Genomic DNA, 15,993 nt, shown 5'->3' on the forward strand with positions numbered 1-15,993 from the left:
TGCTTCATGTTCTGTAAAGTTAACCTATTAGGTTTGTGCTTAAGGGTAGTTAACGTTCTGAGGTTTCTGCTGGAATATCAGGAGATAATCTGGTGCTGATTCTGGAAAAACTTGGCTCAGTATTTATCTGCTATATTTAGGCAAGCACTGGTGCCTCATTTTATCTTGAAAATGCGTGCCAAAGCACTTGGAGAGGCAAGTCTGGGGGATGGGTATAACGAACCCGGGAAAGGGGACCAGCAGGATCATAGAGTGAGAGGGATAGTGGGTGCCTGCTTGAGAAACTGCTTAGCATCTGAATGGGAAATGTTTGAATGTGGGAGAGGGATCCAGCACAGGGCTAGTGACCAGCCTAGGAAAGGCTGCTCTTCACAGTGCAAAGATGTGGTTCTGAAAGGCATTTGAGCAGCTTTGTTAGAGAACAAGGAAACAACAAAAATGATACCAATACTGTTAAGTGAAGCCGCTAGAGATATGCAAAACAAATCTAAGTTGTTGCCTGTTTCCCAGTGTGTCTTACGTGCAATATGAATATTTTTCATGATTAAGGTAGTTTTGTTTGTTTGTTTCACAGTGGTTTTTTAGTAAATTTATTTTTAAAATTGAAGAACCCTTAGTATGAAGGCTCAGGTTTTATACTTCTTGACTATTACATGTCTGGAAAAATGAAATCCAGTGCAAACTGTAAGAAGGAATTTTTCTGGGCTACTTCTATTTTCTTTCCCCTCAAGAAGGGACAGGGTGGGGGTAGGGAGGCGGGTTTTTTTCAAGCATTATTTGATTGTGCATGACAGTCAAAAATAAATCCTGGACAATAAGACTGATGTTTTGTCTTTGTCATGATCAGGAGAAGTGTTTGACTACCTTGTTGCACATGGAAGAATGAAAGAAAAAGAGGCTCGTGCAAAATTCAGGCAGGTATGAAATTAACATTCACTCTTTCTTTTGTTTCTATTTATGGTGTTTTGAGATAGACATGAGTGCGAGCATACTTCTTTTACTTTCAAAAAATAATCATTGTTGTGATAATGTTTATTAAAGATGGAGTGGAAAAAATCCCTGAGGAGAAAAATATCTGCTTCCTACGTACTATCTAAAAATAGTAAGACTGTTTTACATTCTTTTTTAGTGGATGTTCCTAAGAGTCACATTTTTATTGTGACTCACTTGAGGTTTACATCCTTTTCTGAATATTTTAAATTTTAACAGATGTTCTATCTAGAGATATTGATATAATGACATGTATTGCTGTGTCATAGCACAGTTTTGTGTGAGGGGTATTCTGTAACAGGTTTTTATATTCTTATTACAGACTTTTTCATCTTAATCTTTTTCTTGCCCCGTTTGTAGTGATTACTTTGTAAAAAGCTTTAATTAAATGAACAAAATTTGCTATTTTTCAGAATTAAGGTATATAATTAGCACATAAAGAAACTGCTTTTAACTTGGTGTTTCAGACTTGATTTTTGTTATACACATGTGAAAGATCTATATGAAAATGTTGGATGAACTATTCTGTTAGGGATGAATTGCAGAGATATGCTGCAAATATTTCAGAAGGTAAAATGTGAGATGGTACATCCAGCTGTTGGGTGGGGGGTGGAATAATTTCCTTTTAATAGTTATTGCTACTGGGTGATCTGCATTTAAAGTACATGTTTCTCCTATTACCTTGAGGAATATGTATTAATTTTTTTTATATGAAAATTAGATGCTTTTAGGGACTTCTTAGTATTTGAGCTTTAATGAAACTTACATAAATATTTTCTAAAATGAAAGCTGTATTTATTACTTTCTTATGTCCTGCTGAATCATATCAGGAGCCATAATTGCTAAATTATACACGCAAACTTACACTGAGATTGAAATAAAATATTTCATTGATCATCTTGGTGTTTCAGATTGTATCTGCTGTGCAGTACTGTCACCAGAAATGCATAGTTCATCGTGATCTTAAGGTAGGCTGGTACTTATTTTCTATTTTGCTGGTTGACAGTGTACACTTAATTTCATTCTATATACTTGTCCTTGCCATTGTCTCTGAATGCCTCAAATATGTGAATGAGGGAACTACCACTTGTATTTTATTCCCAATTTTCTGAAGCACAAAAATGATGTCACTTGCCTGTTGGAACAGAGGAGAGACAAGAATAGAACATGTGTTACTTTTATTCCAGTTTTGGCTTTAAGAAAAAGACATTCTCTCCAAAGAATTATACCTGCTGACATGCAGTTATCTACACACTGAAGCTGCAGGAATTCAATGATACCAGCCAGCACTACTTAATTAAAACATTTTCAGTTATAATATTTTGCAAGATATATAAACGGTCTTTTTTTAGTTATTCATAAGAAATATGTTAGATTTTTAACCCATTTGAACTTCTGGTTTATACCCTACCGTTCAATTCAGGCAGAAAAATAAATCGAAGGAAAAGAGAAATAAGTTGAACTTCCTTTTTTCATAATGCTTTCTAGTAATCTATCTGTATAAACATACTAGACCATGTTAAAGAGTTCAGCAGTTGCAGGTACAACGTAAGTCTTCAGTCTGAAGTTGTCTTCATGCCAAGTTTTGATATCATGGGACTTGGACACAAGATCCTCACCCGCTTGAAAGTTGGCTTGTTTTCTTGCTTTGATGTCTTTTTATGTTTACAAAGAAGACACTGGTGTAGGGTTTTTTACTAATATATTTAAATACTTGTGAAAAGCTGAGGTTGGATAATTCCTAAGGGTTTTTTCACCAGTATTTTTTTGTCTTAACTTTCTTATAATGCACTGTAGTATGCTTTCAACCTCTTTCTTACAAATGTGTTCCCTAATATCTGTCAATCTGCCAGCTCCCGTGTGTGCATATGGTGCTGGAAAATATATCCTTTTCTGCAGAGTTCTCCCTGCCCCAAGACCATTGTCATCTGGTGATGGAGCTGCCTAGCAAGCACTCTTGAATTCAGAATGCAAGGAAGGAAAGGGCTGGATCTCATTGAAATCTTGATTAAAAAAAATTCCTCCCCATTTTGTGTGGCCGTTTGGAGTCCATGAATGTTTTGTCAAGCTCCCTGGAGCTTACTGCAGCCACTGTTGAGTTTCCCAAAAGGCTGCACCTAGGGGCCTGTTGGCTTGGCCGGACAAGCCTCTTTCACTGGTTGTCTCAGCCCTACCCTTGGCTGGGAGTAGGGAGCCATGCATCTCCTTGTGCTTATCTGGCACTGGCTTGCTGAGTCAACTCTGTTATTGAGTCTTACTGCATTAACCCATGCATCTCATTCTTTCTCCGAGCCCATTCCAGCCTCCACCCCTCATTCATTTCTTATTTCCATAGCACGAGTACAGCTCACTGCACTGCTCACAGGGCTATCCAAAACTGCTTCACAGCATTCACACAGGATCCCTTTTACCATCTGTCACAAGTACTCTGCTGCTAATCTCCTTCCTGTTTGCAGGACAGGCAGGCAGGCTCCAAAATAATTTCTGTGTTTGCTTTTTTTTCTTCTCAGGAATGGAGTTATGCTAGACTCTTGAAAAGTTCAATGTTGGGTGTGATTGAGAGCCAGTCAGCCTAGCCAATGAAAAATGCAAACTAAAAAGGGCTAAATGTGTGTCTTTGAGGAGGTGTTCTCACTTTGTCTCTTCTTTCCAAACATTGTGTTGTCTCTCTCACTTAAAACTCTTCTCATGGAGCTGCAGAGAATGAAACAGCAACTTTAAAGTTGTGTCTGCATTCACATCGGCTTCTGTTGACTTTCTCCATGGTATCAGCATGCTGACCAACTGACATTGGTAGCACTACAAGGCACAGGTCTAGCACCTCTTGAGATTTTTGTCTTTTTGACAGAGGGGGTAGACCATCAAATGTAAGTTACTCGAAAGACATGTAAGAAAACGTGCAAGTTTGTCCAGGCTATTCTGGCAGAAGAGGAGGGAGTGCAAGGCCTGTGGGTACTTAAACTGTCTCCTTTTAATTTTCTGCGATTATAAACAGCTTGATTAGAAAGGACTATAACCAATTCCAACTTTGCTCGTCCTGTGGTGCACAAAACTCATCTTACCTTTTCAGTGACTGTTAATAATTTTTGCTCTGAACATGTAACAAACAAGAACATAGTCTTTGTATTTGGCATATTTAAAAGGGTTTTTGGTGGTTTTGTTTGAAGTAAGGAACCTAAACATATGGGGTACTTGGGTAGCAGTGTACTGTTGAACTAGGACTATTGTAATTGCAGAGCAGCTGCACTGACAGTAATGTTTTCACCACAAGGAAAATGAAGTCTTTGTGTAGTAATGTAGAAGGCTGTCAAATCTGGAAAATATCTCTGCAGGCTCATCAGCTGGAACCAGCTGAGATTATAGGTCATGCGTTAGGAAAATAAAATATTTTCTAGGATAGTTTGTAAAAATGGACTGTATTTTGCTCTTGATAAAGACTAAATTCTGTTGTGCAGCTATTGGCTTGATATACTGGTAGTTAATTGTCTCCTGTTCATTGAATGCAAGTGAAATTCTTAAAAATAAAATGAAACAAACCAGCCCAAACAAAAGTCATGTTTACCCTTTTAATCAAAGCAACTAAGACATTTGATCGCTGCTTCTCTTATCCTGAACTAAGACATTTTTTTATTTTCTGAGCTCAATTCTGAGCACGGCATCCACTGAGAGATTTCTGTGTTTGCTATAAAACTGACATTTGGCAATTAGGTGAATCTCTGCTCTGGCTAATGTCTGTCCTCCTGTTGAAAAAGGAGGATTCATGCACTGCTCAGTGCTTTTCCTGTGTTGCTGATATGCAGATCAGGAGCTGGGATCCAGTTAGATGGGTGAACATTGCCCAGTTCTGCTGCACTCCTTGCACAGCATCCTTGCATTTTGAGAAATTTTTTTCCATATATGTATTAGTATTTCTCTACCCTTGCTCATCTAATCTTTTGACCTACCTGTGATATTGTTACTGACTCTCCAGGTTCCTGAATACTTGTAACTGTGTGTATGTGATGCATTACATTTTCCTGATGCTGCACAGGCATCAATGGTCTTAGATGTATACACAATGTAATATTTGAGTGTTAAACACCTTGGTGGTGTTATTGCTAAAGCAAACACTTATAATAAAGGGGATAGAATTTTTAGTACAGCATGCAAAGGTACAGCATATAGCTTGAAGTGTTTCATCTTATAAGCAGAAGAGATCTTCTTTTAAAGTCTTAAATGCCTTCTAATATTTACCCCACCAAAATGGTAGATGGTGTCTGGGATTAGATTTATGCTCCTTGGCATCAGAAATTGGCATGAACCTGTCAGAAGCTAAAACTGCTATTCTGAGATGTCTAGATGCTTCAGTCTAAAGCTGAGCTAAGTTACTTCTTCCAGAAAATAAAATCTTCATAGTTGATTCACTAGCTTACTTTCAAATCTGTTTAGCTGCTTGTAACAGTTATATTTTCCTGAGTAAACACAGTCAATTTTCAATCTTTATAATGTATTGGGGGATTAGTTTCTTTTGTTCTGCAAGAAAGGCACAGATGGTGAACCATTTTAGGAAAAGAAATGTTTTGCATTTATTGATAAATAATACACTGTAATATATTTATCTTATTCTGATACATAAATTGTCCTTTTCTTCTTTTATTTTTCTCTTAGGCAGAAAACCTTCTACTTGATGCAGACATGAACATTAAAATTGCAGACTTTGGTTTTAGTAACGAATTTACAGTTGGTAATAAACTGGACACATTTTGTGGAAGCCCGCCTTATGCTGCTCCTGAACTTTTCCAAGGAAAAAAATATGATGGTCCTGAAGTGGATGTGTGGAGCCTTGGGGTGATTTTGTACACACTAGTAAGCGGATCATTGCCATTTGATGGTCAAAATCTAAAGGTACAGTTACAGTATGAAAGCTTGACTTTTTTTATATCTTCCATGCCATTATTAGGCTTACCTTTTAAAACTTTTATTTTAAAGGAACTGAGGGAGCGAGTACTGAGGGGGAAGTACCGCATTCCATTCTATATGTCTACAGACTGTGAAAATCTACTTAAGAAGCTACTAGTGCTGAATCCAATAAAACGAGGCAGCTTGGAAGTAAGTAATTTCATCGCAGGGGGGGGCGGGGAAGGGATTTTCAGATCAAGAAAGAATAAAATACAATGATTTCTTAAGAATTCTTAATTATAATTCCTGTTTGTGGTCCCAAAAGTCTTGTTAAAAAAAAAGGAAATGTCCCAGAAACAGTGCATCTTGAAAATAGAAAATGTTAATGAATGAAAGTCTAACCTTAGTTGCAGCTGACTAAAGACTGTCATTTAAGAGCACTTCAAAGTGCAAACTGTTCCCACTCGTTTTGGTCAGATAATGGAGCTAGTTCTAAACGTGTGGAAAGCAGGACAAGATTGTAAATATCTTCTGCTTGGAGTTTTTTCAGAAAAACAAACCCAGCAGCAGGCAGTATTGTAGGCATTTTTGATTTTAACCTACCATTTCCAGTTTGGCTTCTTAAAAAGGATAGATAAAAGAATAATAACTGTTAAAAAACTGTGTGGGGTTTTTGTTTGGTTAGTGCAATAATACAGATAAACACTGAGAACTCTTTGAATGATAAACTAATAATTGCTAGTTATTTCTGTTCAATCCTTTCTTTTCCCCTCTTTTGGTATCTTTGTTTCTGAGTAGCTGGAAAATTAACATTATATAATAATACTTGCTGTGTGTCTCAGCTAAAATCTGTTTTGAGGATTTCTACTGAGTTATGATTTTTTTTGTTGTTGTTAGTAAATTAGGTTTTCTCTTCATGAGATGCAGAGAATATCTGTGCATAAGGTGTCTAAAAGGTGTTTTTTAAGGGGCTGTTTTGTTCAAGATTTGCTGTATTGACATATACTTGCTGGATAACTTTGAAGCTATTTAACAGATATTTTGTGTAGACTTCAGTCCAAATACTGCTCTGTTCTATGTTGTGAGTTCTTTAACAGAGAGACTTTTAAAAATAACATCTACTTACCATAGAGTTGAAAGTAGAGCAGGAGATAAATAGAATGGTTTTAAAATAGTATTTGCATGAGTTAATCACCAATGACTTTTGTTTCATTTTTCTATGCATACTTGTGCAGCAGTGGATGGTGTTCCAGAGAATAAATCCCATTTAAGCAGCTCTTTATTTGTAGTGGCATGACTTATGTTTCCTGGCATGGACGCTACCTGTGCAAGGAAGCATGCATTTTCTGATCTCTGTCTGCATGCAACTTATTTCAAGCTGATGCTGGTTTGTGACTTGTTCTAAATAGTTTTAACTTAAAGAAAATCTGTGCTGAAGAGAATAGTGAATTGTGACTTCCACTTTACTGATACTCAATAATTATGTTGTATTTGTTACTGTCTAGAGGACATAATAAGAGCACAGTCACTCGAAGATGGTGAAAGATTACTTCTTTTTTCCATGTCGTGTTTAAGTTTTAGGAAAATAGATTTTCCTTTTATTGAACTTTCCTCTGGATTTTCAGCAATTTCTCTTCAGATCTAATTTCACTGTAGATATTGTAGTGTTACCCAGTTTAAAATTCCTTCCTGTCCCTGGAGAGAGAGGTGTTGGATAGCAGCCATTCTGGAACAGTGTAGTTGTCAGATGTTATGGAAGAGAGCAAGTTAAGGTTATGTGTGACAGAGGGTCTTGAGTCAGTACCAAAATACTGATGATAATGGGTGTTAATCGGTATGCTAATCTGAGGGAGGGGGACATCACAAACTTTTTAAAAATGAGTGTTCCTCATACCATGTTGGTTGAATTTGAAAGCTGTGGTACATAGATTGGAAAGAAATGACTGTGTCTTCTGTCTGAGCAGTTTTAAAAATACATATTTAGAAAGAAAGTATATATTTATCAGAAGTCTCTGAAAGTGGAAAGACAATATCATCTTAGGTGGTGAGGATTTTTGTTTGTGCTTTCTTTTAATTATTTGCTCAGTCCCAATGATACATGCACTCAGTTCCCACATATGTTTTTCCCAGCCCAACCAATACAATGTTTGTCAGTGACATTAGCATCAAAGCTGAGTAATATAGGATCAGCATTGTAAGGGTTAGGCTTAGCACTTTAGGCAAATTTTTATTAAAATGATTCGTCTAGACTTTTTCATGGTTGCAGTAGAGAGAAAACATTTTAGAAGCAGGAGGATGATGTTATAAAACAGTCAATCTTCACAGAAAGAGATGGGAAAAATGCATTGTCAGGGAAGACATGGATCTCCCTTAACTATCAAAATTTCAGAAATTCCTCCTCCCCCCTGCAGTCTTCAATTCTTTGCAAAGCAACACGAGGTGGAATTCCCACAGAACAGATTCATGCTTACAAAGAGTAATAATGCAAGTAATTTTGAGACAGGTCTTGAACCAGTCCAGATTTTTATTAAATAGTTTTCCTGAAAATTGAGGGAAACCTCATCAGTAATATCTAGTTGGCTGAAATTCAATTTGGGTTGATCTTTAAGAAGTTTTAAGTCAGAACGTTAAATACCCTGACCAAGGCAGCTGCTGCTGCTTCAGTTGACTGGTAGCCCAGCTGAACTTACACAGATGTAATATTGATCCTGGAACTGAACTATTTAAGTCACTTCAAAATGCTTGATTGTAAGAGCATGTTTTAAGAGTTGTACAATAACTGTACACCTATGAGATCATGTATTTCAAAGACAGAAGCTAGCAAAATTTAGATATTTAACAGATGGAAACCTAGAGCAGATTATATTGAACTATAGATCCACCTACTGAAGAGACATGAAAAACTGTAAGTGGGAATTATTGGGTTTGCCTATTCAAGAAGGATCAAAAAAGGGAGGTAGAATTTGAGCAGTGTGATTCTGTCATCCAAACACCTCATCGTGCTTAAACGTTAGAATTTAATTAACAGTATCTTTTAAAACTTGTAATTGCAGATACTGCATAGTGCTCTTTGGGGAGTCTGTCATGTAACTGCAAGGCTACAAATACATAACCACGGTCTGTTGTTGAATAGACTTGTGCTCTGTGCGCCAGAAATGCGGTATAGCAATACATGTTGACAATCCCTTCCCCTTTATCCCCCTCAAAGGCCAAACAATCAGTTCGGTGGCAGAACTTCGAACAAGTCTTTAAGTATTATTGTCAGCAAAGTGTTAACTGGCCCAAATGCAGTGTTCTGTATTGTTCTTGCAAGGATACAGCTATTTGGGTCTGTAATTTGGCAGTAGCGCTACATACAAAGAATTTGGTTATATCAATGGAAAATTGAGTCTTTTGCTCTCTGTGAGAAATAACTTAATTTGGTGTTTGTGAGGCATATTTGGAGCCTGTGGGAAACTTGACTTGCTGGCACTTGTTTCACTCTTCTGTCAATCCAGTGAGCAATATTAGCATCTGTCCCTAAAGAGGCGCGTGTGCCTGTTGTTGTAGGAGGGAAAATGTTTTTAGCTGTATTAAAAAAAGATAAATATGTCCTTAAGGAGAAATTGTAGTGGTGGTTAGGGATTACAGCTGATCAGTCTTGAAGGCATATAAAATAGCTGGGCCACAGCAGAAGGAAATTTTCTAAAGAATGCAGAGAAATTTTTAGAGTAAATATCTGCATGGCACAGAGTTAGAGGTGTTTCTCCTTCCAGCCAAACTGAACATGTTTAGGTCAAGTGCAGTGAGAAGATCCATAGGAAAAAATGAGCAGTTGGCATTGAAACTAATTACCATAGGAAGCATCAGCACGTTCGTGAAATATTCCTTAGTTTATAAACACTTCCTTTGTTAATATAATATTTGAAGGAGTTAGTTGCTGTGATAGAGCTGGTATTGTAGTAACGTCTAAGGATCTTAACCAAGATTAGGGCATGTGTATCAGGTACTGGGCAAGATGAGATTAAGAGATGGTGGAAGTGAATGGTACAAAATGAAAGATTTTTGTGTGGCACTGCAGTTTTTTTCCCCTCAGTAGTTTTTTTTAATATTTTGGGAGGGGGAGTTGTAAATGGTAAATAGTAGGGGGGAATGAACTAATGGAAACAAAAGGATGTGGAAGATAAAAGAAGAAACAATAACATGTGAAGTGAAAAGGTGTGTGTGTGTGAGAGAGAGAGCGAGCAGCATTCAGATTATTATAAATTTTAAGTTGGTTTTCCCCAGATCAGCTAGCACAAATTTAACTGGGTATGGTAAATGGCATATTGACCTAAAGATCATTTATTTTCTTAGCAAATTATGAAGGATCGGTGGATGAATGTTGGCCATGAAGAAGAAGAACTAAAGCCATATACTGAGCCTGAACCAGATTTTAATGACACCAAGAGAATAGGTAAGATTTTTACAAAGATGTTGCATCTGATGTACATGGGCAGTTTTATCTTGTAAGTCAAACTAAAGTCTCTTATTGAATTTGATATACAATCTCATCAAACAAGCAAAATTTTTTTTTAATTTAAATGAGAAATTTCGTTACAATGTCCTCCTTATATCTATTGTTGTGACTTCACTGAGCTGACATGAATCTACAAGCACAGCAAAAGACAAATAAAATGATTGAATTCAACAGGCAGAAGGAAACAGGTTTTGTTGAGAGCAACAATTTTTATCTGCTGTGGTCAGAGAAAGGTACTGTGTTGGCCCTGTAGCTGTTCATAGTTTCTATTTGCCAGTGTTTTATTTGTTTGTTGAATAACATTTAATGCTGAATGATGTTGAACTGTGTTGAATAACATAGCTGAGAGTTTTCAGAAAGAAAGTAACAGTGAAAGAGGGGTGTTGTAGCCTATTTGATTTTCACAGCAAAGATGATGCTGGTTGAGTTGAATCCTAGTTACCTGTTAATTACAAGGTGTTTTTTCTATTTTCATTGTTTTTAAATTGTCAGTAAACCTCAGCGCTTATTCTGCTAATATGTATAGCTCTTTTTACTTTTAGACATTATGGTCACAATGGGCTTTTCAAGAGAAGAAATCCATGAATCTTTAGTAAACCAAAAGTACGATGAAGTCATGGCTACTTATCTACTTCTAGGTAGAAAACCACCTGAAGTAAGTGCTACCTAATTTACATCTTCTAGTTTGGTCTTTATATGTGGCTGGGTTGAATATTCTGGTTGTCAATGTTTTTATGAACTATTTTTTAACATCTTTTAAATTGTGATTGATAAAGTCTGTAACCAAACTGGCAAAAAATCATTCTGTCCACAGATCTGACCATGTGGGAAGTATGGGAGGGGAGCTATTCTTTGGCTTAGGTTTTAAAATAGCACAGTTCTTCTAATTAAAGATTCTTCTAATTTTATTTTAAGCATTCATTAACTTCGTTTAGGTCTGTGTTTTTAAAGAACATTAAACATGGATGAAGTGATAAAATTCATCTTGAAGAAAATTAAACTCTGGATAGAATTTTAAATTAACAAAAAATGCCTTTAATTGGAACTCTGCTTTATTATGCCATAAAAGTACCAGTAATGTTGAATTTTGTTTATGCTTTGAAAAACTGTTCTACTTGTAGTTTGAAGGAGGTGAGTCCTTGTCCAGCAGCAACTTGGGTCAAAGGTCTCGTCCTAGCAGTGACCTCAACAACAGTTCTGTGCAGTCTCCTGCTCACCTGAAGGTCCAACGGAGTATATCAACTAATCAGAAACAACGGCGGTTCAGTGATCATGGTGGGGATGACGTTCCAACAAGTAAAGTAACATACACAATTTAAGTCTGAATGTGCAGTGTTTTGTGAACCTGGAGGCCCCACCACTCTGTGCATTTGTTGCGTATTTCCCATGCTCTGCTTGGTGCTTTTATTTGTATGAACGTGTCTGTGGTAAATCTGGGTCAATGTAATTTACCGATGTTTTGGACTTGTTACTTGGTTGACTCACTAAAGAAGAGCTTCCTGTTTAAGAAGTAATGGCAAAATATTGGCCTGGATAAACAAAGGCAGCAAACTGTTATGCTTATCAGTACGTTTGGAATTGGCACCAAATTGTTTGTTTCCAAGAGACAACAATTTTAACAAGTATTCAGGAAGCATTTTTAGGTGAAGGTGGTTACATCAAAAAGGAGTGCATATTTAAAACATTGAGATGTGATTTTTTTTTTTTTTTTTCCCTTGAAAGAGAACTATCAAATTACTAGAACTATTTCTAAAACATTTGGCCCTTTTCTCTGTTTTATTTTGTCATTTCTAATTTTTTCCCCATTTTTTAAATTATTCTTCTGTGTTAGTGTGGTATTGGTGGTGTTTTTTCCAGAAAAGTAACCAAGATTGTGAAGAACATCAATTGATATGATTTTTACTTCAAGGGAATGTAAAAATCTACTGATGGAGGATTTGTCCCAAAGCGTTTTAAAGAATGATGAAGGGAAAAGAATTGTAATTTTTCTAAGTATAAACATGCATTTAGTTCTAGGGTTTTCAAGGGAAAAGGATCTTTTATAGTGTTTAGAGGAAAAGATATGCCCCAAAAAGTACTAAACCAAATAAATTTGAAAAGTATCCTCTAATTATTTTTTCATAATATTGCACAAATTGCATGGGTTTAAAATGAGAATTAATACACTCTTCTAGGTCTTACATATTCACATGAAATGGGAACTAATACTGAACTGCAAATTGATAAGAGTGGGTGAAAGAATGTAGGCTCTCAAAGCTCAATTTAATAGGCTAGTATATGTGCTGAGTTTGCAGTCATAGTTCAAATGCTTTTTTTGGACTTGGGGAATTATATTTAGACTCCTTTGGCTGAGAAAAATGCAGTGATTATTTTTAGGTATTTATTAATACTGTTTTTATTTGGCAGTTGGTCCCTCAATTCCTCCTGCTGTGTCATACACGAAAAGGGCTCAGGCAAATAGTGTGGAAAGTGAACAGAAAGAAGACTGGGACAAGGATGTCTCACGCAAACTTAGCAGCACTACAGTGGGATCCAAAGGAGAGATGGCTGCAAGTCCACTTGTGGGTCCAGAAAGAAAAAAATCAACTACAGTTCCCAGTGTGAGTGTGTGTGCTTTTGGCTTGTTATATTTATTTTTCCCTATTTAAACAAAATCTGCAGCATAAGGTTACTATAGACATAATGGTTACTGAATAAGCCACGAAGTCTATTTCTGGTAACTTTTACTGGCAGACAGAAATAGGCTACAGTGGATGTCTTTTAAAATAAACTTTTCCCCCACAACTTTACTTTTTCTAACACTAACATAACAGTAAGCATGAGAATGTCTGCACTTGGGCAAACTGAAGATCTGTCAAGACAAGTAGTACATATTTAGGGAAAGAAGGTAAGAACAGAACAAAATATGGAGTGCTATTTTTCTGGTTTCTAATGCTTTTATATCTACAAGGAAGTCAAGGGACTTCCTGAATCAGAGATTTCATCTGAATAATCCTACATAATATCCTCATAAACTTTTTCTCTGTAAATGTATCTGTTTAGCTTTCAGAAACCACTTCATCTTGGACTTCAGAAATGGGGTGAGGTGAGGGGGAACAACCTGCTTGTTCCCTGGTGTGTGTGCCTGCTGATGTTACAAGTCACAACCTGGTTCTTGTGTTAAGAAATTATTAATTTGCTAGTTCTTCTATTATATCATTCATAGTTTTGTAAACTGCTATCATATTACTGCCTCAGACATCTGTGTTCCAAATTGGAGAGTCTGTCTCCTAATGTGAAAGCATCTACTTTGCCTCATGGAAATTTGGGTGTAGTATCGGTGTTTAGGATACGCAATGAAAAAATATTGCATAGTGTTTAAAAAGCTACTTAGGAGCAATAGTTGATGGTGGGGACAGGGAGGGAGGGGAAGAAATACACTTGAATTATAATTTCAGATTCAAGTATACGTTTTGCTATTTAAGAGATACACTCTATTAAATACAAAAAATCTGGCCATCTTGTAGTACAGTAGACAGGCAGCGGGAATTTTCATTGTCCTTTGAGATTATATATGCTGGCTCCCATCTTAAATATACTGGGAAGATGATAGGCATTCCTGCTAGAATTCTCTTCAAACAAAATAAATGCTGAAGTTCGTTTCACTCTTAATGTTCTGCAGACTGTGTCTGCAATACATCCACAGATGTTTTAAACATCTTTTTTCAAATTTTAAATCGAGGTTTTTTTCCCCCCCACACCCCACACAAATAGTCTTTGAAATTACGGCTCTGTGGATTGCATGCAAGAACTTTGAGTCTTCTAAGATTAGATTTCATATCAGAGCTTTCCCAAAACTATATTGCCCCGGAGCTGATTAGTCATGTATGGTACAAGCTGATATGTCAAAAGCATTTCTCTGCTGTGTGAGAATTAATTAAATGGAGTATCTTTGCTATGAAGAATAAGAAATTGATTTACTTGCTATTAGCAACTTCAGTATTTGTACATTTTTAGCTCTGTTACTATTTTGGGGACTTTGTGAAAGGCTTTGGGATAGATATGATTAACAAATAGTGGTGTCTGATACTACAACAGTATTTTAAGGTTGAGTAGCTTACACAGAAAAAAGTGAATTTGTTTTTTTTAAATTCAAACATTTAAAATAAAGCTAATTTAATGTGGAAATTTTAAAATATTTTTGTGTACCTTTGAGGGTAACAGGATGTTAGGGAAGGCAGGATTTCTTAAAAACATACTTACCACCTTCAGTCATATTGGTCTAAAGTACAAGACCTTAATTTCAAAAACAGTTACTGCAGTTGTTAATCTTCCTTATGAATTGGCTTTGAAAAGGTTTATTCAGTAGTCTCTGCATGGTGATACTGATGCCAAAAAGCTGTAGATGAGGGAGACCTAAACACACAATAAATCTCGCAGAGATCATGATGTCCTCCAGTACCCAAGTTTAGTGTTTTTGAAATCAGTATGCATCAGTATGTAATGTTAGCACTGTGCAAACCTCTCCCACCCCAAATTCAGTATGTACTGCATTATAAAACTGAGAATTGTACATCATGTACAGAAAGTAAGTCTTCAGTAGCTAATATCTGCATGGAGGAGGAGATTATAAAGTATGTGCAAACTGAAATTATAATAGAAAGTCTCATCAGTATCTGTGGCTACAAGACCTATTGTTATCCGCATCATCATTTCTGGGTTGACTGACACAGATCAATAATATTTTCATTTTTCTCTTGAAAGCCCTTTTGACGGGGGGGCAACAAACTGTAAGGCTGGAGCTCTAGTTGGTACCTTAATTTTCACTTAGAAACCTTTCAACCAACCAGATAGATGTATTCTCTGGGATTCCGGTTTGTTCCTTTGATCCTAGAGACAAATAACTCAGTAACGCAGTATGTGGGAACTGGGTAATAAAGCAAGTGTCAGCAAAATTAAAAATCTCTGTTTTCTTTTAGCATTCTCTCAATGGTACAGTAATGAGATGGTGAATGAGCTATTGGAAAAAAATAGCTGAAGATATAAATTATTTGTGTCAACGGATTAACCTAGTACATTTGAAAACATTAAGAACATACATAAACAGCTGAAACTATTTTGATTTGCTTCCAACATTGAAATTTTTGTACAACATAATATACAGTAGAAGAAAGTACTTAATTTTAGTCTTAATTTTTTTCTAGAATAATGTATTCTCTGGTAGTGGAATGACAAGGAGGAACACTTACGTTTGTGAACGTTCTTCAGATCGCTATTCTGCAATACAGAATGGGAAGGACAACAGGTATTCTTCAACTTTTCTTGCTTATTAATTTGGGTACAAGAACTGAGACATAGAATAATCAGGTTATGCAATTAATCAATACCATTATGAAGCATGATGTGAAATACGTAAAGTCTAACTGTATTTTTATCTCATTTTCCACCGCAGTTCTATGTTTGTGATGGAATTTATAACTAAATGCGCAGATCTGCCTTTGCCTCTTTTTATGGAGTTGTGTTTATTATCAAGGATTATCTTCCAACACAGAGTAAAACAGCTATGCTCACGTCTAAGTAGGCAGTTCTGCTGTGGACAACTTCAGATGGATTGCCCTAACTGTAGCCTGATCATTTTTCATTTCTCC

At 36.3% G+C, this 15,993-nt stretch overlaps 1 protein-coding gene across 1 annotated transcript in view; it reads left to right on the forward strand.

The window, feature by feature from the left end:
* The window catches only part of MARK1 (microtubule affinity regulating kinase 1), a 36,498-nt gene that overhangs the window by 10,521 nt on the left and 9,984 nt on the right, over positions 1 to 15,993 (forward strand). Inside the window, exons 5-13 of the mRNA XM_026844823.1 lie at positions 848 to 918; positions 1,902 to 1,958; positions 5,638 to 5,874; positions 5,959 to 6,078; positions 10,204 to 10,303; positions 10,909 to 11,021; positions 11,488 to 11,662; positions 12,773 to 12,966; positions 15,550 to 15,650. Of these exons, the coding sequence (XP_026700624.1) occupies positions 848 to 918; positions 1,902 to 1,958; positions 5,638 to 5,874; positions 5,959 to 6,078; positions 10,204 to 10,303; positions 10,909 to 11,021; positions 11,488 to 11,662; positions 12,773 to 12,966; positions 15,550 to 15,650 (1,168 nt within the window). The remainder of the gene's footprint in view (positions 1 to 847; positions 919 to 1,901; positions 1,959 to 5,637; positions 5,875 to 5,958; positions 6,079 to 10,203; positions 10,304 to 10,908; positions 11,022 to 11,487; positions 11,663 to 12,772; positions 12,967 to 15,549; positions 15,651 to 15,993) is intronic.

This window comes from Athene cunicularia (assembly GCF_003259725.1).
Source record: "Athene cunicularia isolate RWA chromosome 3 unlocalized genomic scaffold, athCun1 chr3_part1, whole genome shotgun sequence".
NCBI lineage: Eukaryota > Metazoa > Chordata > Aves > Strigiformes > Strigidae > Athene > Athene cunicularia.